This window comes from Crocodylus siamensis, chromosome 4 (genome assembly GCF_052110815.1).
Source record: "Crocodylus siamensis isolate JL-2025a chromosome 4, ASM5211081v1, whole genome shotgun sequence".
NCBI lineage: Eukaryota > Metazoa > Chordata > Crocodylia > Crocodylidae > Crocodylus > Crocodylus siamensis.
In genome coordinates, this window is record NC_143398.1 from 123053384 (window position 1) to 123078278 (window position 24895).

The following is a 24895-nucleotide window of genomic DNA, read 5'->3' on the forward strand; positions in this document are numbered from 1 at the left end:
TTGAGTAAAGCAGTTCCTCTTTATGTAAAGTATGCTGAAAGGCCATATTGTCAGCTGTTACAAGTCTAGGCACATGGACTTCCATGTGTGTTAGCTGAAAATCTGGCCCCATATGCCTTGGGATGGAGGAAATTTAAATAGATACAGACAATTATTTGTTTATCATGGTATACTTTTTTCTAGGCGATTTGAAGAACTCCTTCACATACCTGTTGCCTACCATCAAATATGTTAGAAAGGAACTGGGTTTGTTCAGCCGCATTAATTCAGATTTATAGAATCTGTGATATGATAATAGTTTTTAATTTTTATTCTTTACTCCTATAGTGTTCATTTTCTTAATTGGTGTCTATGGAAGATCTTTAATATGCATAACCTTTGTACAAAATTGAATTTTTTTTATTAAAAGTACCATGAACATTATTTAGGTGCTCAGAACAGGAAATGGCTTATTGCAAGCCATTTTCATTAACTGCAGGAATGTGAGCCAAACTTTTTCCCACTTAAGACTTGTTACCTCAGTTTTAGCCCCTTATGTCTCTAATAGCAGCCTAGACAGTGACAGGTCCCAATCAATTAAATTAATTATACAGTTACCATATTTTCATGTCTCACCCCTCTCCCCCTCAAATAAGTCATGTCACCAAATAAGGCATGTTTTTGGAAGGCAGAGCATAGAAAAAAATTCTTCCAAATGCTTAACTGACTGTGTAATAGGCTGGAAAAACTGTATGTCCAGGAAGTGTGGCATCCCAGAAGACAGTCTGAGGTGAGGCAGCAGGAACTTTCTAGTGCAGCAGGGCAGTAACAAAGCTAGGCCCCAGACCCTTGCAATGGCAGTAACAAAGGTTTCTTTATTTTAATTAGTTCTTTATATAAGTTCCTGCAAATAGTAAAGTACTATGTATACACTATAAGCCTCATTGTCATACTATAGACTACATGCAGCAGCCTACTTGCACTGAGCCAGCTCAGTTTCAGACACAAGCTATAATGCCAATAGCTATGGCTGTGACAGCGTCAACAAAGGACTCCACCCTGTCTGCTTATTGGAGGCAGAAGCAAGCGGCAGCCATCTTGGTAGCCAGAATTAAGCAGATTGCTCTTGTATTCATCCGTGTTTCTATTGCAGCAAATTAAAATCAGCCCACCTATTTAAGACAGGCACTGTAATTTTAGAGGGCTAATTTTTGGGGAAAGTTACATGTGAACTTCAAGTAAATATGGTAAATGGAGCTCAGTTACATTATAAATCTGATAGTGGGGCCAACAAATTCCTGTGCACTTAAGCAAGTGATGCACTTACCTCATGCAGAAAGCTGGTATTTTTTAGAATCTAAATAGTAGTTTAAAAGCAAATAATTAAGCATAATTAAGCAAACAATGCATATATCCAATATTCATGTATGTGGTATACGTGGTATCAGAAAATTGATTTTCACATAGTATGGTTACTCCTAAACCATTTGTCTGTTTTTGTTGTTTGTTTATTAGACTGCTTGCATTTAGCTTCCCAAGTGATCTGGTTTTCATTAGGGATTTGAAAGGTTAATCATTTAACCGATAAGTGCAGTAATAACCAGTTAACTTACTGGTTCTCCTTCAGCTAGGGTCAGGTGCAGTCTGGCAGGGGAAGAGGGTAAGGGAAGCTGCACAGTGCCCCATCAGGAACTGGAAGGCAGCAAGGTGAGCAGGAAGGGCGAGGGGGAACTAGTACCCATAGCCTAAGAGGAAAACAGGGAGCAGCCTAGAGACTCATCAGTGAAGCAGTTAGCTGCTCATTCACATGTACTCCCTCCCTCCCAGAGGGCCTTCATGTGGGCTATGTTGTCTGATTGAGCTGGCCTCCTGCCCCCCACTCCCCCAGTCAAATGGCCCCAGGAGCCCAGACTGGCTCCCAGCAGCAGCTATGTTATTGGTTAGTCATTTAACTGATATAATTAGAAAAGATTAAACAAATATTTTTTAAAATAATATTTACATCCCTAGGATCCATCAGCCAATACTGTATACTAGTTATAGCCCGGCCCTCAGAGTAAGTCTTCAATAGATTAGCCAGTTATGAAAATCATAAAAATAATAATAATAGGAAGAAAAAGCATAATTATGTTTCCAAATTCCCATCTTCATTTCCAGGCAGAGGAGTGTCTCTCCTCTTTTGTCTTTATGATAGTCTCCCCAACCTTAATTAGACTGAAGGAACAATATTTCCTGAGAATTGTGTGGGAGCAAGAACCAACCTGTCCTACAACCAAATTGTGTTCTTTTGATAATTGGTTGGCTCTTATTTCTCCATTAAATTTTAAGTATCATGGCATCTCTAATTTCTTTTTAGTAAAGATTTCATTGATATCTCTGTATTAGTAAGTGTAGTATCTATTACTCTCTCAATATTGGAGGAAAGACAGCAAGAGGGCACAGCAGCCCCCCTGGCTCTTCAGGGATCTAGCAGACCTCCTGAGGCTAAAAAGAAAGGCCTACAAAGGATGGAAGATGGGGTTCACCTCCAAAGAGGATTATTCTGCACTGGTCCAGTCCTTCAGGGAGCAAACCAGGAAAGCCAAGGCTGCAACTGAACTCCAACTAGCTTTGAGCATCAAGGACAATAAAAAGTCCTTTTTCAGATATGTGGGGAACCAGAGGAAAAGCAAAGGTGACATTGGACACCTGCTGAACCAGACAGGACAACTGACAATTGTCAAGTCAGCTGGCTTTGACAATCTACGTCCCAGGGTACTCAAGGAACTGGCGAGCGTCATAGCTCAGTCCCTGGCATGGATCTTTGAGGACTCCTGGCGCTCTGGTGTAGTGCCAGAAGATTGGAAGAAGGCCAATGTGGTGCCGATCTTCAAGAAGGGGAGGAAAGTGGATCTGGCAAACTATAAGCCCATCAGCCTGACTGCTATCCTGGGGAATATCTTAGAAAAGTTTATTAAAGCGGCCATCCTTAACGGACTGGCCGATGCCAACGTCCTAAGGGATAGCCAGCACGGGTTTGTTGCAGGTAGGTCTTGCTTGACCAATCTCGTTTCCTTTTATGACGTGGTGACCTGTCACCTGGACAAGGGAGAAGAGATTGATGTCACATATCTTGACTTCAAAAAAGCTTTTGATCTGGTATCCCATGATCACCTCTTGGCTAAACTGGCCAACTGTGGCCTTGGCTCCACCATGATCCGCTGGCTGGGAAATTGGCTCCGTGGTCAGACCCAGAGAGTAGTAATTGACGGAAGTCAATTGTCATGGTGCCCTGTGAACAGTGGGGTCCCCCAAGGCTCTGTCCTTGGACCCATATTGTTCAATATCTTCATTAATAATGTGGAAATTGGAGTCAGAAGCGGACTGGCCAAGTTTGCCGATGACACCAAACTTTGGGGCAAAGCATCCACACCAGAAGGCAGGAGGGAGATCCAGGATGACCTAGACAGGCTCAGCAAATGGGCGGACGAGAACCCAATGGTGTTTAACGCTGAAAAATGCAAAGTTCTCCACCTTGGGAAGAAAAACCTGCAGCATCCTTATAGGCTCGGCGGTGCTACACTGGCTAGCACTACAGAAGAAGGAGACTTGGGGGTCATCCTTGACCACAGGATGAACATGAGCCTGCAGTGCAATGCTGTGGCTAGTAAAGCGACCAAAATGCTGGCTTGCGTCCATAGATGCATCTCAAGCAAATCCTGGGACATTATTCTCCCCTTGTACTCGACCTTGGTGAGGCCACAGCTGGAGTACTGCGTCCAGCTTTGGGCTCCACAATTAAAAAAGGATGTGGAGAAGCTTGGGAGAGTCCAGAGAAGAGCCACGCGCATGTTCAGAGGTCAGGAAAACAGACCGTATGACAACAGGCTGAGAGCCGTGGGGCTCTTTAGCCTGGAAAAGCGCAGGCTCAGGGGTGATCTGATGGCCACCTATAAGTTTATCAGGGGTGGCTACCAGGATCTGGGGGAACGTTTGTTCACCAGCACGCCGTAAGGGATGACGAGGTCAAACAGTCATAAACTCCTGCAAGACTGTTTCAGGCTGGACATAAGGAAGAATTTCTCTACTGTCTGAGCCCCCAGGCTCTGGAACAGCCTGCCATCAGAGGTGTTTCAGGCACCTACACTGAACACCTTCAGGAGTAAACTGGATGTTTATCTTGTTGGTATCCTATGACCCCAGCTGACTTCTGCCCTTTTGGTGTGGGGGCTGGACTCGATGATCTTCCAAGGTCCCTTCCAGCCCTAATGTCTATGAATCTATGAAATATTGGAGCACTCTGCTTGCATAATGGCTTGTGGCCACTACAGGGTAATATACTCCATATGTAACTAAATCACTTGGTTCTAAGTGTTCTTCTCATTGATTCAGTTGTACACTACACCACTTAAAACTTCTGGCTAGCCATTAATTTAATGTTTTGTCTTTTTACATACAGGTGCTGAGACTTCAATGTAACTGTCTAATTAATTCAATAATATATTATCTGCTTTGATCTCCCGTATTTTAAATTGGATTTAGCATACTTACAAAATATTTTTGATATATTAATCATAAGTGAATAAATGGTGACTTTTTTTTTCTATCATCCCTACGTCATAAGTCTCCAAAGGCTGATAGACATTTTTATATCTGATTTTAAATTTTTTCCAACAAAAAAGTATATATTATTACTATTATCTCCTGAGAGCAATAAAGAGCTGGATTCAACTTGAGAATGTGTCTGAATACTTACTACTTGGATCTGTTCTTTGTAAAGTAAAACCAAAGATCATGCAAATGAAAAGTTAGCATTTTCTCAGAGGCCCCCACACGTATCTGAAAAGCAGCAGCAACTATATAGAGAAGCCAGCCCTCTCCATTTCTTGGACTCTTTCCTTGCTCTCTTAGCCATATTCCTTCTTCCCTGTAACTTCCTATGTAGCTGGGTGCAAAGGAAGCCTGGAAATGGAACGAGGGAAAGTTGTTTGAAGCACCAAGCTAAGAAAGAGGTTGTTGGAGGTGCTGTTTCAGTTCTGTGCATGATGTCTAGGACCTATAAAAGACCATGAAAAAAGGGGTTCATCACTTCTTGCAGACAGGGTTCTTTGGGTAAATGTATCCAATGTATCAAGGATAAAGCCTGTAGCAATGCTGATCTAAGAATACAATTAATCAGTGTGCTAGTGGTGGATTCTTTTAGTAGACCAACTAGACAGTTGCAACTTGCTCACTGGTTCCTTGGGTAAATGTGATATCTTTTATTAGACTAACTAAATAGTTGGCAGAATTGTTCTTTACAAGCTTTCGGGCCCAAACACTAGGCCTGTACAAATAGGGAAGTATTCAATTTGGATTTAGCACTGATTCAGAGAGATTCGGCCATAGACTATAACGGGGAATCTCTGAAATACTTATAACTTTGTCATTTTTTGGCTGATTCAGAGAAAAAAATGCCGGGATGGTAGCCCCTTCTGAAGACCTGAAGCCTGCCAAGTTTTAAGGAGATAGGTGCTGTGGCAGATTTGGATGAAAACAGCAGTCATGGTAGCCCCTTCTGAGGACATGAGACCTGCCAGCTTTCAAGAAGATAGGTGCAGGGGTTTCTGGAAACTGCACCTCAGGCTGTTGACAAGCAAAAATTGTGACATGGGTGACAGTGAGTGTGTGTTAAGTGAGTGTGTGTTGTGCTTATAAAATTAACATTCCCTGAAATTTGAGTTGACTTTGTGTGATGGTTCAATGTTCTTGTACTGAAAGCAAGCAGAGAAATTTCATCTGGTTGAATAGCTTCCACTCAGCAAAAAAAACAACCTCTTGTGTTTTTAAAGAATTATGATGTTTGAACATCTTGGCTTTAGAAATCTTGTAGTAATAACAGTTCTAACTTGCCCGTGTAAATTATAGATACTGGGAGAGAGAAGGGCCAAAAATGTAATGTTTCCAACATCATATCTATAATTTTCAGTTTCTTGCTAGACTATACTTTTTGCTGATTTCTTCAGTCAGTCCAGTTGAGTCCAGCTAAGTGAGCCTTTGCTCTAGAATATTTTGTGAGGTCTGTTATAATTGGCAAAGAGCACTTGTGTTCTCAAGTGAAGGAAAAGTGAGATAAATATCTGATATCTGTTGAGAAGTATTGGATGTATGCCAGTTTCTTGTAAAGTACTGATCTACAATACTTTAGATGGCGAGGTTGGCTACAGGTGAGTTAAATGTTTCTGCATACTATTGTTAGTCCTTGATTCTTAGGCAGGAGGTTGAACAGGAAATTCTGTTGGAAAATGGGGAAATAAATAAAATGAGAACTCTGTTGGTGAATAGAAAGGGTTTGTAGGAAAATTCAGTGGTGATGAACCAACTTGAAAGAGTACATTCCCTGCACTGTTGTGGTAACAGATGGTATAGGCAAGGTATTCTGAGGCTGCTAATTTTGCAAGCCTGTTTAAGGGTTGTGCTTGTATTGTTTGACCATATTACATGAACACAAAATCTAATGGAATGTCTTGGAAAACTCTAGAGATAATCTTGACGAAAAGTACAAAATACATTAAGAAAAGTGTATGAACCTAAGTGGGGACCTACTCCTCTCTTTCATTCTTGTTCCTTTCAATTGTCTAAAAACAGTGTGTGGCGGGCATGTGTCTTGAAAGTATCTATCTGAATACAAGTTAAATGAGATCAAAATAGGAGAGTGTGGTGGAGCACCTTTAGGGGGTGCTTGCCACTTGGGGCTTTCACAGGCTCTGAGGTGAGCAGAGCAGCAAGGGGGGAACCTTTGGCAGAGCAGCAAGGGGGAAACCTTCCTCAGGAACTATTCTAAAGCGGGGAGGTGTGTGGCAGAGCACCTCTGGTGCCTGCCACTTTAAGAGCCTGAAGAGACAACTGGCAGTTGTAGCCCAGCTCTAATAATCAGTGAGAGGGGAGACGGTATGAGTGTGGCCCGTAATAGTGCAGAAGGCAAGAGGCCGAACACTGGGATGAGTTGAGCCCGGCCTCAGGCTAGAGTAGAGCTCAGCTGTTAGGAACATCTGCGAGGCTTGGGATGCAGTAGAGGGGTGGTTGGAGCTGCATACATAGGCCCAGGAGAACAGGGCGTACGAAGGGCAACCTTCTGCCTAATTAAGAACTTAATTTTTGAACAGCAAGGAATGGCAGGCGATAAAGGTGGGCGGTGTGCCCATAGGCAGGTGGGAAACGCACTGTGGCTGGTTGGGGAGTTCCCACTTTGCCACAGAGAGCAATAAAGTTTTCAGATGTTTCTAAATAAGTGACATTATAAGTGAATCGATAGGTGCCTTTATATTTAGATACCCAGCATTTCTAGTTTGCAGAGTTTTTTTTTGCCAACTTTGTTACAGTTCTGTTGCAGCAATCCTTTGATGCGTTTCAGAGAAAAAGCTTTTGAGATGGGTAAAAAGCCTTTATTCCCCCATCCAATTAAATTCTTTCTCAGTTTAGCTGGGTTAACAGTTGCAGATCATCATTTTTTTGTTTTTGCTTGCACTGCTACTCTTGTTATATAGCAATACTCCATACTAGGAATAACTGGAATGCCAGGGCAGCTGTAGCAATTGAAAGGAGACAGGGTGAATTAGGTTCCAACTTTTATATTTGACCCACCTCTTGGGCTGAGTACGTGGCTGACCCCTATGTTGTATTTCCACTCTTTAATCAGGGGTGGGCAAAACGCGGCCTGGGGACCAGATGTGGTCCACCAGGCCATTTTGTCCGGCCCATGGGGCCCCTAAAAAATTTAGAAAATTAATATTTATCTGCCTCTGGCTGCCTATCATGCGGCCCTCAATAGGTTGCCAAAACTCAGTAAGCGGCCCTCCACCCAAAATAATTGCCCGACCCTGCTTTAATCCAAGACCACGCCAACCAAGTGAGATGATTTTAGTAACAAACCTCACTGGAAGGATTCAGCTAGTCTGAGTCCTCTTGGGAGTACTGTAGATTATAGTGATGAGTTTTGGAATTTGTTGTAATATTTTGAGCTATATTCATCCCCAGATGTATAGCTAGCTTCATAGCAAATTTAAGGCTGGGTTCTACAAATTAATATTGAGAATTGTTTATTGAGAACATTTAATGGATATTATTCCCAAGTGGTAGTTTCCAAGCTGTGTTGTATTTTAAGATTTTTAATATATTTTTTAAAAGCTACAGTAATTGACCATCTCTGACTTCAAATTAACATTCTCATCTTGATCTTCAAATAAGCTTAACACGACTTGGTCAAATCTTTTCGTAAAGAGAGAACAATGTCTTTAACTTGGTACTAAACATAGTCATTACTACCCTCAGCCTGGAAAACAAGATCTAATATTTTTGGGCTGCAGAGGCTACTAGCTAAGATTTGACTTTTGGTTTTTAGCAAATTACTCCACTGTGATTAAAAAGACAGTTCTTCTGCCTTAACTAATAAATACCAGCTGATCTCACTATCATATGAAAGTTTACAATACATCTCATTTCCAATCTAGAATGATGGAGAGACGAAGGAGGTCCACGTAGTCAAAGTCATTATGGCCCTGTCAGTAACTTTCTCATTTGGTAGCAATTTCAGAGATTCTTCACTAAGCAAAGAAAATATCCTTGTCACAAGAGACTGTTGAATCAAGCTGCTTGTATCGTGCCATTGAAATTTTCTAAGCTATTTCCCTCTGGAAGTTCCACAAGGCAGCTGTATTCAATCTAACATCTATTCTTTATAGTGAGATCATTTTTTGAAGATGTGTTTTATGCATGGTGCTTATACTTGTGCCCTTCTACACAAGTCATGCAGAAAATTCCCCAGCTCTTAAGTTTTGTTTTTTTATTTTTTTTATTTTGAGGCGTCAGTATGTTGTCTCATGGACAGATAGGTCCTGATAGTTTTGCTTTATGGTCATAGAGCACCCTTCCTGCTCTGGTTCACTGGGGCTGTGGATAGACTACATGATTTCTACAAAGTAATATGCCCTGAAGGGTAGACAGATGACCACCTCTTAAGTTGGTTGCCCATACTGTGCAGTCTTACAACACCTAGCCAGTAGATTAAGTTTGCATTGAGCAAATGGTTACTTCACAGTTGACTAGAGAAGCAGATCCACAAGTAGTCACTGGTATAAGTTAAGCCAGTGTATAATTTCTTCCCATTTTCTAAGGGCTGACTTATGATAGTGAATTTTTTGTGAATATTTCCCACTTCTAGCCCAGAGTACAAGTAATTTACTTCAAAGCAAACATGTCAGCTGGTTTAAACCTTAACACTATTAGTAATAAAGAGCACTGACCGTTCTGAAGTATTTATAGAAATTTTGTCAAGTTTTGCTCCTTAAGTTTGGTTACCACTTTGTAATAGGGGTCAGCATGGTTATCAGTTACCCAGTGATGTATATCTTGTAGAACTTCCTTTTCTAGAGTGAACTTGCATTAGTATCCAAATTCAGCCTTAGAACCCCACTGAATTTATACTTGTTTGGAAATTTCATGTTAATCAGGGGAATGCTGAATGATTCATTATGAGTGGTCAGTGCCTCCAAAAAGTCATCAAGATTCCTGAAACTTTTGCCATTAGGAAGTGAAGCAAAGGAAATGAGAGTGGAGTTTCTATCAGCACCTGCTGAAAGAAGTAGCTGTGTTTAATCTAGAGAAATGAGTAGACAGATCTTACCAGCCCCAAAATCTTATTGATTCTGTGTAAAACTTTCAAGGTGCTTCAAATCTTTTAAAGTACAAAAAAATTATGTTGAATATTTAAAAATGCTTCTCTTTCCTTTTTCATAGATTTCATAGACATTAGGGCTGGAAGGGACCTCGGAAGATCTTTGAGTCCAGCCCTCTGCCCAAAGGGCAGGAAGTCAATGTGACTTACTCTTATCAATTTGACTTACCAATTTTTCCATCTTGGTAGAAACTGAGATAACTCTAGGGCTCTCCAGGGACCTAGCGGACCTCCTGCGGCTAAAAAGGAAAGCCTACAAAGGATGGAGGATGGGATTCACCTCCAAGGAGGATTATTCTGCGCTGGTCCGGTCCTGCAGGGAGCAAACCAGGAAAGCCAAGGCTGCAACTGAACTCCAAATAGCTTCAAGCATCAAGGATAACAAAAAGTCCTTTTTCAGATATGTGGGGAGCTGGAGGAAAAGCAAGGGCAATGTTGGACCCCTGCTAAACCAGATGGGGCAACTGACAACTGACGCCCAGGAAAAAGCCAACCTATTAAATAGGTACTTTGCGTCAGTCTTTCATCAGTCCCGTGGGACGCCCGTGCCTGCTGTGGGACAGGGAGATCCGAGTGACGGGGATCCCCTACCCTCCATAAATGCTGACCTCGTGAAGGAACACGTTGAGAAGCTGGACACCTTCAAGTAAGCCGGCCCTGACAATCTGCACCCCAGGGTACTCAAGGAGCTGGCGAGCGTCATAGCCCAGCCCCTGGCACGGATCTTTGAAAACTCCTGGCGCTCTGGTGTAGTGCCCGAAGACTGGAAGAAGGCCAATGTGGTGCCGATCTTCAAGAAAGGGAGGAGAGTGGATCCGGCTAACTACAGGCCCATTAGCCTGACTTCTATCCTGGGGAAGATCTTAGAAAAGTTTATTAAGGAGGCCATCCTTGAGGGACTGGCCCAGGCTAACATCCTAAGGGATAGCCAGCACGGGTTTGTTGCAGGTAGGTCTTGTTTGACCAATCTCATTTCCTTCTATGACCAGGTGACCTATCACCTGGACAAGGGAGAAGAGATTGATGTCATATATCTTGACTTCAAAAAAGCCTTTGATCTGGTATCCCATGATCACCTCTTGGCCAAACTGGCCGGTTGTGGCCTTGGCTCCACCACGATCCGCTGGCTGGGAAACTGGCTCCGTGGTCGGACCCAGAGGGTTGTAATCGATGGCAGTCACTCATCGTGGTGCCCTGTGACCAGTGGGGTCCCTCAAGGCTCTGTCCTTGGACCCATACTGTTCAACACTTCATTAATGATGTGGACACTGGAGTCAGGAGTGGGCTGGCCAAATTCGCCGATGACACCAAACTTTGGGGCAAAGCATCCACGCCAGAAGATAGGCGGGTGATCCAGGCTGACCTGGACAAGCTCAGCAAATGGGCAGACGAGAACCTAATGGTGTTTAACACCGAAAAATGCAAGGTTCTCCACCTTGGTTGAAAAAACCTGCAGCATCCTTATAGGCTCGGCAGTGCTACGTTGGTTAGCACTACAGAAGAAAGAGACTTGGGGGGTCATCATTGACCACAAGATGAACATGAGCCTGCAATGCGATGCTGCGGCTAATAAAGCGACCAAAATGCTGGCTTGCATCCATAGATGCTTCTCGAGCAAATCCCGGGACGTCATTCTCCCCTTGTACTCGGCCTTGGTGAGGCCGCAGCTGGAGTACTGCGTCCAGTTTTGGGCTCCACAATTCCAAAAGGATGTGGAGAAGCTTGAGAGAGTCCAGAGGAGAGCCACGCGCATGATCAGAGGTCAGGAAAACAGATCTTACGATGACAGGCTGAGAGCCATGGGACTCTTTAGCCTGGAAAAGTGTAGGCTCAGGGGTGATCTGATGGCCACCTATAAGTTTATCAAGGGTGACTACCAGGATCTGGGGGAACATCTGTTCACCAGAGTGCCCCGAGGGATGACGAGGTCGAACGGTCACAAACTCCTGCAAGACCGTTTTAGGCTGGACATAAGGAAGAATTTCTTTACTGTCCGAGCCCCCAAGGTCTGGAACAGTCTGCCAGCGGAGGTGGTTCAAGCACCTACATTGAACACCTTCAAGAGTAAATTGGATGCTTATCTTGCTGGGATCCTATGACCCCAGCTGACTTCCTGCCCTTTGGGCAGGGGGCTGGACTCGATGATCTCCTGAGGTCCCTTCCAGCCCTAATGTCTATGAAATCTATGACTTAACCCAACCTGGTTTCACTTGCTGCCTGTGGGCACTCTTCTTGGATGGACATGGGGTTTTGCTTGGGATGTTAAAACTCCTCCCATTTTATCTCTGTTTTTAGCCCGTGGGGCACACATTCTCCATGAGATGATACATGGTCCACCACTACATGGTATATCAAGACCTGTGATGACATTCATTAAAACTGATGACGTTCTCCTGCTTGTTTAGATCTTCCTCCAGTATTTTGTACAGCTGACATCTCTCAGATATGTCTATCTGTAAAAAAAAAAAAAAAAAAAAAAAAAAAAAAAAAAAAAGTGGGGGTGATGAATGATGTTTGTTCCTCTGTTGCAGTAACAAGAAAAGCTGTTTGCAGTTATTTAACATGGACAAGTCTAACAGCAAGCTTATTTGAAATAGATATGTCAGTGCTCTCAATCTGCTGTGATCAGTCTAAACTACAACCATCTATAAGGGTCTAGGCTTTATTGTAGCAAAAAGTGTACAAGTCATAAATTTGAGACAAGGCGGACAGTAATCTGTTTGTGTTTCTTTAGAAGAACAATTTAAATGCTTATGACGACCTTCTGCCCCAGTTTTTACAGTCGTATGGTGAAGTAAAAGAACATAAACTGTTCACTTTGTTTGTACTATATACCCAGATCATGGGAAGAAGAGCAGTCCTCATCAAGCCAAGAATTAACCTCAGCCTGACCTGTTCACTATTAAGGTGCTAAGTGCATGCCTTAAGAGGTGGCTGTGGAAATTATGGTATGTTAGGTATAAATATGCATTGAGGTACTATTTTCTAGGAGCAATGGGCAAATTGAAAGGCAAATATGTGATTCTTGGTGTCATTGCCTTCCAGTCTGCTTTAGGGATAGAACACTTACAAGTTGGAGGTAGATTGTGGCTTGAAGCATAGCCACAGGTGAGTCCCTAGAAAGAGTGATAAATTTCCTTCCCCAGTTCATGTTCCCCACCATCGCAGCATTTATGAGCTGCCTGGTACCTTGAGGTACATATAAAAACCATTTAAAGCTGTGTCCGTGTCTGAATCATCGACTCTTTCTGAATCTCTCCAAATCAATTTGGAGGGTTCAGATTAGATTTGGAGAGATGAAAGGGTCTTCTGATTCAATTTGGATTCAGAGATTCAGCCGCCAAATTGGGCCAAGTCAAATCAGTGAGCAAAACTTCACGCAACCCTACTCCCCTAGTGCTGGCAGCTACAGTGTCCCAACCCAGTCCAATCCTCACAACTCACCCCCCACCCAACCCCATACAAATTAAATTTAAATATGTAAATCAGATTGTTTCTCTACCTGGTCCCCCAAAATTCTTTGAATTAGTTTGCCGGTCTGCAGTATAAAAAAAGTTGGGAGCCACTGAGCTAGAGGATCTTCCTTCTCTGCTGAAATCACACTTATTTCCACATTTGGGGCTGGGAAGGAATTTTATCCCACAGTCAGATTGTTGTGGAGTATGAGTGTTTTTTCCTGCTTCTGCAGCAGGGGCAGTGATTCTCTTCCTTGACTTTCTTGAGTATATTAACAATTAACTTCCTGTCCTTGCAGTGGCAGAACATTGACAGTGCCCTTGTCTCCCTGCCTTACTGTTGTCAAGTTAGGGTGTTCTTGGTGTATTGGGGTCACATGTCTGGTAGCTGTGCAAGAGAACCATTTGTGCAGTTTTAAGAATAGGCTAGACATATGTAGAGGCGATCCTGCCTTGAGCAAGGGATTGGACTAAACGATCTTCCGAGGTCCTTTCCAACCCTACTTTTCTATGATTCTGTGAATTTGAATTTTGCTCTCTCCTCTATACTTAGTCCTTTTGTAAGTATATTCTTTGTGCATATAGACATCAAATTAGGTTGGTTATTAAACTGCTTCTTTGCATATGTATACTGCTATATTTCTTTCTAGCTATTTATCATTTTTGTATTCAAACAACAGATAAGTTTATTCAGTATCTCTTCCTAAATCATTCTCTACTATTTTCATAATTTTATTCATCCATAATTAGATTCTTGTTTTCATATGTTTTTCATAACACACTTCTATAAATAAATTCAACTTCTGAATTCTAAGTGGCAACTAATATTTATATCATAGGGCACAGATGTAATAATGAAGATAATGGTTTTGTATTGGTTTACAGTGTGCTCCCAAAGTGCATTCATCTAATCCACATAGTGGTATAATATATATATGAGGCTCATGTTTGTAATGAAACCTTAAAGTACCAGTAGATTTTATTTTCTGTCAGTGTAATATCAGAAGTCCCCTTTCATAGGAAAAAAATGATCCTTTCAACTGCATATTTATCTAGTTTAATGTTGTTCATACTTTACCTAAGTGAAATTCATTTTGTCTTATTAGAGGTCCTGGAGAGTGCAAGTTCCCACACAGGTATACCAGCTGCACAGAGAGGTAAGTTTGCTTAATTTAGCCCTAAGCCACAACAGGGTGAGCAATCTTGGACCATTGATGCACACTTCAGGTGTTCCTTCTTCCATCCAGGAAGTGTTTACTAATTGCCTAGGAATGCATGCTCTGATGTGGCTTATTAATATTAGAATGTATTTTTAAGAAATTACAAAAGAAAGGTAGTAACATTAACAATAACAGTCAAGTTTTTCTGTTTATCACAATATCTGCCAAAAAATAGTTTCTAGACAAAGTACTTTTGGCTATTTAACCCTTTTTTACTTTAATTTTAATTTGTATTCCTTTGGGGTTTTAGAGGGTAATAAGCTAATGATCAGTTACTAAAGGACTCTTGGATACTTAGAAATTGTTCTTAAAACCAGTTTTGGGTCCTTGTAAAGGTCACAACCAAAACAGCCTTCAGTTTGCATTGTAAATATAATTGCTTTTTGGCAGGAGGTGTGGGAACGGTGTTTCAGAAAAAATACTTTCTCATTTAAAAACTAACAGTTTGTTTCAGCTCATGACTTGTCCCTTAACCCAAAACTACTTTTCAGGTTAAAGTTATGGCATGTGATCAATAATGACATCCAGGAACTTTAGTTCATGACATGAAGCTCCTTGTGAAAAAATTGGAATACAAATTAAGATTAAACTGTGCCAAAATAACTTTAAGGTAACAGAAGTAGTGACTTAACAGCAGATTTTTAAAATCTAGAATAAAGTGTTAATGATTTCATTTGTTTTTCCAGTGATGAAAGCCAGTCGTTCACTTAGTTCACAGCTTGGTTCACATCACCAAAACCCTAGTACACTGTTTTGGAAAATGAGTTTCCAAACCAATACTGAAACTTCCTTTAAACAGATGTGGAAAGGATATTAATTCCTTTCTCAAACCCAAATAATTGCTTCATCAGAAGGAGCATTGAGATGAGCAAGAGACATCATCCATATTTTTTCTTTGTTATTTTTCTTTTGTTTTTCTGTCTGTGTTTTCAGCAACGTCAATTGATTACAGTTCCTTTGCAGACAGATGCAACAGCTGGATAGAGCTCATTAAACTGAAAGCTCAGACCATAAGGCGCGGATCAATTAAGACAAGTAGGCGGATGTTTCTACCACATTATGATAATCTGAGGCATATCTCTGATTTCCCAGTGGTGAAGGGTGGAGTTTCCTACCCAGCAGTGGAATTGCAGGTCAAATGTAGAGTAAATATCTGTGTGTGAAAGCTGCAGACATTTTTTGATGTCTGCTTAAAAACAAGTTAGGATAGGGATAGTGAATTAGGAAATGAACATGTGAAATGCAATATTTCAAGTGTTTACATAGTAAAAAGTAGTTATCAATAAATATATAGCTATAAATAGGCATTTAATGTATAATATATACACATACACTCTGAGTGTAGGTGTATGCATAATAGAAATTACTGGTGACAAACAGGCAGCAATTGTCCACCAAGGTGACAATCAAGGCAGTGGTCACTAAATTAGCAAATGGTGACTTCAGTAGTTCCCAGGCCACAGGTCTGATTGTTTTAATTAATAGTAAGGCTTTCTGGAAGTTGACAATAACAAGGAATTTTCTAAATGGAAAATACTACACTGGGGAAACATGACATCTTTCACACTCTTGTAATAATTTATTCTTCCAGCAGATATTTATTTCAAAATGTTGGCACCTTTTTCCTTTCACCTTCACTTTACAACTGATTGTTGTATGTGCAGCTGCTACCCTCAATGTTTTCTTTTGCAGGAATGCTACTCTTCCAAGTACTTTCCATTCCAGCTTTTTGTCTCTTTTTGCATGCACTGCATGATGATTTCCTTTCATGACATGGCTGAGCATCACAGGCAGCTGAATGTTGTCACCAAGCTATATGGAACCCATAAAGAAGAATTGTGTTTTGTTATAAGAACAAATCATTGATCTTACTCAATAGTTACTTTCTTTTTCTTTCTTTCTTTCCCTCTTTAGTTGCTTCACTTGACAAAGCAAGCCCGCTGGCTGAGGGACACTCACGTCACCGTTCTGTTCCATGCTCTACGAACTCTTCTGTCACAGTTGTTAAGATGACACCTCTTTCTTTTATACCTGGGGCAAAAATTACCAAATATCTTGGGATAATCAATATGTTTTTTATACGAGAAACCACTTCCTTACGTGAGGTGAGCAGCATATCAGGACTTTACACTTTTTTGTAAATTGAGAATAACAAGGCCAAATGAACTTCCATAGCTTAATGTCTTTAGAGACCCACTTGTAGTTAACCACACGGCACAGGAAAAGAATTATTTTTTCAAAACTTGGCTCTGTGTTAAGTGGGTGGGAGCATTTGTTGCTCCTGTGTTCTGAAAATGCCGTTGTTGTTTTATCTTTGAAATTGTTAGAAAGTCTCTAGCCCGTGAGAAATTATTACGTGATAAAAGAGCAGATATTTTTATAACTAATGGAGCCATTTGTTTTTTGATGGCTGTTTTGGATTTAGGACCAACATTACAAGGGCCCCAGGTAAAGTTAGAGTGAGCAGATGGAGAATGGCTCTTGAAAATCCTTTGAACTGCACAGTTGATATTGGTTCAAAGTTGATATTGGTTCAGATGTCAAAAGCAGCTCACTGTTAATAGCTGTCCTGTAGAAGTTTTGACTTCGTTTGAGTCTTGCAAGTTATGAGATCCTCTGATTTGTAAATTTTAAAAGTTTTTACCTGAAAACTGTCACTTATAAAAAGCCGATTCAACTTAGGCAATGTTTACACTGTAGTTTCTGTAGTGTCTGTAGCTTCCGGAGAAATGAAGATAGCTTTAAACTTGGATGCTGCTAGCTGCACAAGTGTGGATCTCACTGGCTAAACAACTGAGTAATTCTCTGGGCTCTTTGGGCACCTTTTGCAGATCGTGGTGGGATCTGTACTGCTGAAGTTACACTGCTAATTCTGCTACACAAGCTGTATTTATAGTACATAACCATATTCTTAATCTGTCACTTTTGAAATTTGAAGGTTCCTCCTTCTGAATTCTTCACAATTTTTAAATTTCCATTTTAAATGCGATCGAACACACTGCCCTCTGGTGTGCTGTAATAGAGTGGAAGAATTGCAACAATTGAAAATGCGTATGCCAAGATAAATAGATGTAGATATGTACATATATGGAGAGAGAATCCTACACAAAAGCTCCTACCTTATGACATCTGCTTTTATGGACTCTCAAGTGCTCTTGAAACCTGTTAACACTTTCAGAGGTGCTGTGAAATATAAAGCATTTCCAACATGTGGCAAAATAAGTAAATTGTTTGCAAAAAATGTTTTTGCAAAAGCTCTAGGTGCCATATTGGATGCCATATTGTCTAATTCCTCCTGTTGCCATCTACATATTCATTGTTCTAAACCGTTCCTTTTTCTTTGCATCATTAGATTTTTAGTCTCAAATTAATCATTACCCTGATCTTTTGCATCAGGTTTTGTAATAACATTCATTTTGACTTTTGACAGGGCATAATCAATATGTAATACCGAACTGGTGTTTGTTGTTTGGCTTCTGGCTACAGCTGGCTTTATGCATGGAAATATTGCAAAAAAAATTTGCTTTTCTCTCTTAACCATCATTTTAATATATGGTTCTGGTTCCTAACCTCTCTACTGACTTTCTGCATATGGGTTATAAAAATAGGTCCATACTTATCATTCAAATTAAACAGTCTAGATATGAATGTTTTGCTCCCTACCAGATGTAGCTAAAATGGTCTAAAGCAGGGGCATCAAAAATACAGCCCACAGAGATGGCCAGTAGGGCTCCTGGAGGGAGCAGGAGCTCAAGGATGAGGCCCACTGCCAAAACCCAGGGTATAGAGCCCGATTGAGGATGCATTTGGGCAATGGCAGGGCAGTTGATGGCTGCATTAACCATCATGGCTCAAATGATGCTCACCCCATTGATAGAGGTGGGTCCAGATATGGCCCATAAGGATGCCTGCAATCTGAATCCCTGCTGGGGGAGGGCCAAGTAACTTTGATATTCCTGGTCTAGAAGATTCTGGAAAGGCATGCAGGAGTGTCTTAAAAGTGTGGGTATAATCAAGTAATAATTTAAAGAAATATAATTAGAGGTGAATATTCTCTTTTCATTCTCAGTTCATTCTCTTTCCTTTTTACTTTTGTAATGTGTTCTGTTCATTTGGTTTTAAACAGAGGTTCTTTCATCTTTAAGATTATAAGTAATTCTTAGATTGGTGTTTAAGTTCAGTCTTTACTTCTATCCTGAAGTGTAATTTTACAATGCACTTTGTATGGGGAAGAAGAAACTCTCAAATATTTCTTAGGTAGAATGTTTAGAATTTAATAATATGAAAGAGAAATGCAAGTAGGATATTCAGTGATATTTTTTATTGTGCAGTATTTATTTACTTTTCAGGAGGGCGGTGTCAGTGGCTTTCTTCATGCTTTCATTGCTGAAGTGTTTGCAATGGTGAGAGCTCATGTTGCAGCCTTGGGGGGGAATGCAGTTGTTTCATATATAATGAAGCAGTGTGTTTTTATGGAGAATCCAAACAAAAATCAGGTAAGATATGATCAAAAAGACAGTTCTTCTGTCTTAATTAATAATCATCAGCTGATCTTGCATAAAACCAGTCCTAACAGAAGGTGTCTATATCAGATTTTTGTTTTAATCAGTCCAGTTAAATCAGACATAGACACAGACACAGAAGGAGGCATGTCTGTAGATTGCACATCAGATCCTGTTGCACCTTTACCTGGACATCTGCAGAAATGTGTGCTAGAAAAAACTACTACAAGGTGGATAGATAACTGGCTCAGTAGCCACAAGCAAAGGATAATTATTAACAGGCCCATGTCAGAATGTGAGGAGATTTTGAGTGGAATTCCACAGGTGCCCTTGGCCCAATGCTTTTCAACATATTAATAATTTGGATGCTGGCATACAAAGGTTCTTGAGCAGATTTGCAGACAACATGAAACTGGAAAGGATTGCAAACCCACTGAAGGGTGCGAGTACAATTAAGAAGCAGCTCAACAGATTGCAAATTTGGGTTAGAGCTAACAGGATGAAGTTCAGTTTGGACAAATGCAAGATGCTACACCTTGAGAGGAATAATCAAAAACACTAATATAAAATGGATAACATCTGGCTGGATGGCGTCTTTATGGAAAAGGATGTGGGAATCTCGATAGACTACAAACTCGTACAAGTCTATAGTGTGATTCAGCCCCACAACAGGCAAATGTAGTTGTGGATGCATCAATAGAAGCATTAGATGCAAAATATAGGAGGCGATAGTGCCTCTCTGCTCAGCACTGGTTGGGTCTCATCTGGAGTAGTCTGTGTAATTCTGGGCTCCACATTTTAAAAAGATATGAAGAAGCTAAGGTTCAGAGGTGGGCAACAAAGATAATCAAGGACTTGGAAAGAAAATCATATGAGGAGAGGCTGAAGGAACTAGGCATGTTCAGCTTGTGAAAAAGATGCTTAAGAGGGGACATGATAGCAGGTTTCAAATACTTGAAAGGCTGCCATAAAGAAGAGGGAAAGCACCTTTTCTCTCTTGCTGCAAAGAGGAGGATGCAGATCAATGGCTTGAGGTTGCACAAAGTAAGCTTATACTGGATATCTGGAAAAACTTCTTCATTCTGACAATAGTGATGTAGTGGAATGGACCATCTAGGGAAGTTGTGGACTTTCTATCACTGGAGGTGTTAAAGAAGAGGTTGGACAGCTACTGGTCAGGGATGATCCAGGCATAGCTATGTTTATATTCTACCATGGGTATTTCCTATGTTTCTGGGCTTTGCTGATTGCTTCTTTCTGCTACAGGTCAAGCTGTTTTGAAGCCTCTCTCAGAGGCATTGAGTGTTGGTTACAGTCAAGGCTGGATATTTTGACTGGGGTGTGCCAGTGCTCCTACTGGGACCTAAGCTGGAGGTCCCTGGCTAGGCGGTCTTGTACCTCCAGTCAGGGTCAGACCAATTGCCATATTTGGAGTCGGAAAAGAATTTTACCCACTGGTCAGATTGGTATGAACTGTGGGGTTTTTGCCTTCTTCTGTAGCAGGGGACATGGCCTTCTACCTGGGATCTCTTGAGCATGTATTAACAAGATTTCACAGAAGCAGGACATTGGCTGCTGTGGCTGTTGTGTCAGGCTTGAGGGTAGTCTTATGTAGAGTTTAGATGATGGTTTGAATAGGGATGATCCTGCCCCAGGCAGACTAGATGACATCTGGAGGTGCCTTGCAGTTTTATTTCTGTGATTCTATGGTGTACCCCTGTGGCTAGAATCCCAGATCATTTGATGTGGCTCCCTGCCGTGGGACCACATAGTGCCCCCCTCAGAACTGTTAATGCAACACATCTGGCCACACATTCAATTAATGACATGATAGGAACCAGTCACAAAGTTATTACACATTTTTTGTAGAATAACTTTGTGCTTTATTTCTTGTTTTATGATGCTATTAATTGCTTTAATGAGTGGCCAGGCCACAGCATAAGATGTGATTAACCAGGTAATCACGTCTTAAGTATAATGCAAGCTAGGGGTCTAAGTGATAAATTTACCCGATAGAGATAGCAGAAGTTGTTGACATTTAAGTGGTTGGTCCAGAGTAGCAATAAGCAAGGGGGGCGCGGTATTAATGTGTGTGGAAGTCAGCTACTGATGATGGAAGTTGTGATAATAGATGGCATGTGATATAAAGAGGAATGATATCCAAATTTAACTATAATTAAATTTGTTTGCTTCCATTTTATAGAATATTTACATGTAGTATGGAAAATAGAAGGCAAAAGCCTTGCTTTTGCAGTTTAGTGTATGAAGACATTTAGTAAAATGTAATTATTTGAAATTATTGTAACTAATTAATTCAGTTTTCCTGAAGGGCAAAAAGTTTTTGTAGTTATGAAACTGCATTGATAGAACAGGTATGAGAGAACAGTTAGAAATTACTAGCGTGTTAATAATATTTCCATTACCTTATTTGGAGAGATGCAATGCCATTCTTTACATATGCAAAATAAGCTTTATAGTGAAGTTTATATTTAAAATGTGAAGAGTAGTACAAGCGTGTGCTGTATATAAGTATTGAAATTATGTAAAGTTAATAAATAAATGACATTATTTGCAGATAAAGTTAGGTGTTCTCATATATCAAAATATTGTTCGTAAGAATGTTATTAATTGAATAGTACTATACCGATGCCATTTTAAAGAAACTAACATGACTGGGGGGGGTGGGGATATTATCTACTGAAGAAAAAAAACTATGTGAATTGTGAGGTATGACACTGTCACAGATCTAGGGGATATAAACTAACTCCACAAAAGTGACAGGGGGCGTTGTTTTTTAGGCTTAGAGTTAACATTTTGGAATGACACACAAGACATTTGGTATAGGAGTTTAATTGATTTTATTGATAGTTGACTGGCTTAAAATAGATCCCATAATTAATAGGCTTATTTTTTTTAATTGCATGTTTTGTAACAATCTATTGTCTCATCTGTTTGCAGGCCCAATGTCTAGTGAATGTAAGTGGGGATGCTGTGATCTTTGTACGTGAATCTGAATTAGAAATGGTACCAGTGCAGTCATCTACTGTTATCTCTCAGTCCACAAGTGCTGGAGGAGATGTCACAACATGAAGCCAGAAAAAATTAAATGGCTCTGCTAAGTGTAAAAGGTGTAAAATGATCTCTTTGAAGTGTGAGAATGGTTAGCTTTGCCTCTTCAAAATCAATAATTCTCCAAAGTATTAAGGGTAGCTAGATTTGAGACAATCACTTTGTCTACCTATTTTGTGATAGCCAGGGCAGTGTTTTTTTGGCAAGTACTTTCTAATTTTTTTTTAATTATTATTCCCTCTGAAATCTGAGCAGAAGATGCGGCATTGATCTGAAAGAATAGTTCAAGTAGTAGACATTCCAAAGAATTGATGAAGTAAGCAGAAACTTTAAATTTTTTTAATCTCACTCTTCACCAGGGCTGGATCAAAATATAACTCAGAACTGCATCTGGGACTGATGATGCTTTTTATGTTAGTTAACATTTCATTAAAAGTAAAACTGGAAAGTAATCAAGAAACCTAAATTCAGCTACCTTTCTTGAATGAGCAAGAGATTCGTGAGCAGATTTAAAAAATATTATTGAATAACTAGTAGTCTGAAGTAAGTGTGTATAATACTCCATCTAGCTGTTATAGGTCTGGAGAGGAAAAAAGCACCAGAAACAATATGTTCTGGATTTTAGTACGCTAAATGTTTTTCATCTATTTGAACTACTGAATGTTTTTTTTATTGTACAACATATTTTTTTATTTAAAAATGATGGTTTTTGTTGCTGCATTGTAGCCATACTATGGTAAAAATAAATTATTATATCTGGTTCAGGTATTATCATTTAATTTTAATATTAACATTTGTACAATGTTCTTTTTTTGTGTGTGGAAAGATTCCAGATGTATGAAGTCTCCTAGCATCCAGTATCTCAAGGCATTATTTGCAATAATGTCATAGATGAACCTCCTCTTAGAGAGCATCCCCTATATGTGGAGTTGGTCAGGTTTTCTGTTTAACGAGTTGGAAATGTCTGGCTAAATTTGACACAGGAAAGCTAAAAGTATTTTGAGACATTAATTTCTTCAAGTTGGTTTTCTTTTCCAGTAAGAACTGGGAGAGAATGAGTACCATAGAAAAAGGAAATCATCTATTTTCCACGAATCTCTTGTAGACTTTGATAAAGAATATAAATTTTTGGAGTTGAAGACAGATTCTTAGTAATATCTTTTGATTGTCTTGAATATGGAACTTGAATAAATGTATAAACTTGAATGTAAATATTCTGTGTAGTTCTGAACTTTAAACAGTGGCATGACTGTATGTCAGACCTGAATATCCCATTGTAAATGAGAAATGAAAATCATTCCTCTGCACAATAAATTTCTGTATAAAATTACTTCCGCTTTTTGGTTGGAGTATTTTGGGGTATAATTAAGCATATATTTATAAAAGCTTTTCTTGGAGGGGGGTAAGATTTTGTTGAAATATATGCTTATTGCTAAAGAAGAGCAGAGAGATCTCCGGCTACAATGCTTCAATTGGGTATCCTTCAGAGAGAGATTACTCTTCAAACTTAAGTACAGTTTTCCTAAGTTATCACAAAAGCACTATCTGACTAAATGAATATATCCCCTGCCTCCATGCTGAGTCCATGCTCTGCCCACTTACTCCAGCTCTACATACACCAAATTCCAGAAATGAGAGTGGAGCTGTCTTGAAACACCATTGAACATGTGCCAGGAAACAGATGCAAGACAAAGAGCCTAGGAGTGGAGCTGGGCCAAGCACTTAATGCTCCTTCAAAACTACCATATATTCCAGCATTGGTCCAGTTGGAGCAGAAATAAGTTGCAAGGCAAGCTGCATGTCTACACACCTGGGTATGGCACAGGGTAGACATGCCTTTAATGTTTACTGTAAGGCAGTGGTGTCAAACATGGCCTGCAGGCCATATGCAGCCCAGAGAGCTAGATTATTTGGCCCACAGACTTTGGCCTCTTTGGCACACAGGGAAGAGCAGTGGTGCTGGAGCCCCAGCAGCATGCAGCTTTTTCCTGCAGTGGCCGAATACCCAGGATGCCACGCTTCTTCCTGCTGGGTCTGAAACTAGCCAGAAAAGGACTTATATGTGCTGTATCCAGCATGGGGGGAAGGTGATTTGTGGGCCTAATCCAGCCCAGGCCTGTACCATTTATCAGGCCCATGGACTGGTTCTGCACAACTCATCCAGCTCAAGGGACCAGACCAGTTTTACAACCCTACTCTAGCAGCTGCAACAATGAGAAATGTCCTTGATGTTTTGCATGGTGAATCCTTCCATTGAAATTAATGGCAAAACACTTTATCATCTCAGAGGGATCTGGATTTAGCGCAATGTGAGTGTGGTCGTGTGTCCTATGTAATAAAGGTAGCCATGTACCATTAGCAAAATGAGAGGAAACAGAAGCCATTTGTACATAGGATAAAGCAAGGAATAACAACTGTGTTGAAATGCAAGCTATGCTACCTTCTCCCCTCTACCCCCCTCAAAAAATTAGCAGTGATACTTTTTATAAGGAATGTGGCAGATGGAAATATATATTTTTTTAAATATCACAAGTCTTCCCATAATGCACATTTCTGTTTCACAATTTACTGCACTTGTTTTCAAAGCCATGTGTCAGTACAAATAGACTTATTCACCTCCTGCCCTTCATCTATACAATATTTACAGGGAACATTCCTCAAATGGGACCACCCACCAAATATTTGTCCCTCTTTTTCCAGCATGGCAGAGCAGTACCAAACACTGCTTCTGTCTGTGAAGGAACTTCTCAGGAGCTATATACAAGACGAGCTGTGTCAGAATGCTGCCAATCCCCTGTTCTTGATGGAGAATGGGGGCTCTAAGTGTAGACAGGTACTTGGATCCTGTTTCACATGTGCCAGTGTTCTAGAAGAGGTGTCTCTGCAGGGATACATTTGTCATTTTACATGTTTGAAACCCAAGAAATTTGAACTAGGTCTGCCCATCACAGGGATTTAAAAGACGGATCAAATAGACCC

At 40.4% G+C, this 24895-nt stretch overlaps 1 protein-coding gene across 7 annotated transcripts in view; it reads left to right on the plus strand.

Annotated features, from left to right (window-relative positions):
- C2CD5 (C2 calcium dependent domain containing 5) overlaps nucleotides 1-23246 on the plus strand; it is a 114074-nt gene extending 90828 nt beyond the window's left edge. For 4 of the 7 annotated variants that reach the window (XM_090043614.1, XM_090043615.1, XM_090043617.1 and 1 more), the window contains 5 exons: nucleotides 14232-14282; nucleotides 15279-15380; nucleotides 16260-16450; nucleotides 18695-18841; nucleotides 21806-23246. In XM_090043614.1, the coding sequence (XP_089899740.1) occupies nucleotides 14232-14282; nucleotides 15279-15380; nucleotides 16260-16450; nucleotides 18695-18841; nucleotides 21806-21937 (623 nt within the window). In that variant the 3' untranslated portion in view covers nucleotides 21938-23246. The remainder of the gene's footprint in view (nucleotides 1-14231; nucleotides 14283-15278; nucleotides 15381-16259; nucleotides 16451-18694; nucleotides 18842-21805) is intronic. The other 3 variants (XM_090043616.1, XM_090043620.1, XM_090043619.1) reach the window with 2 other exon arrangements.
- The last annotated feature ends 1649 nt before the right edge of the window (nucleotides 23247-24895 follow it).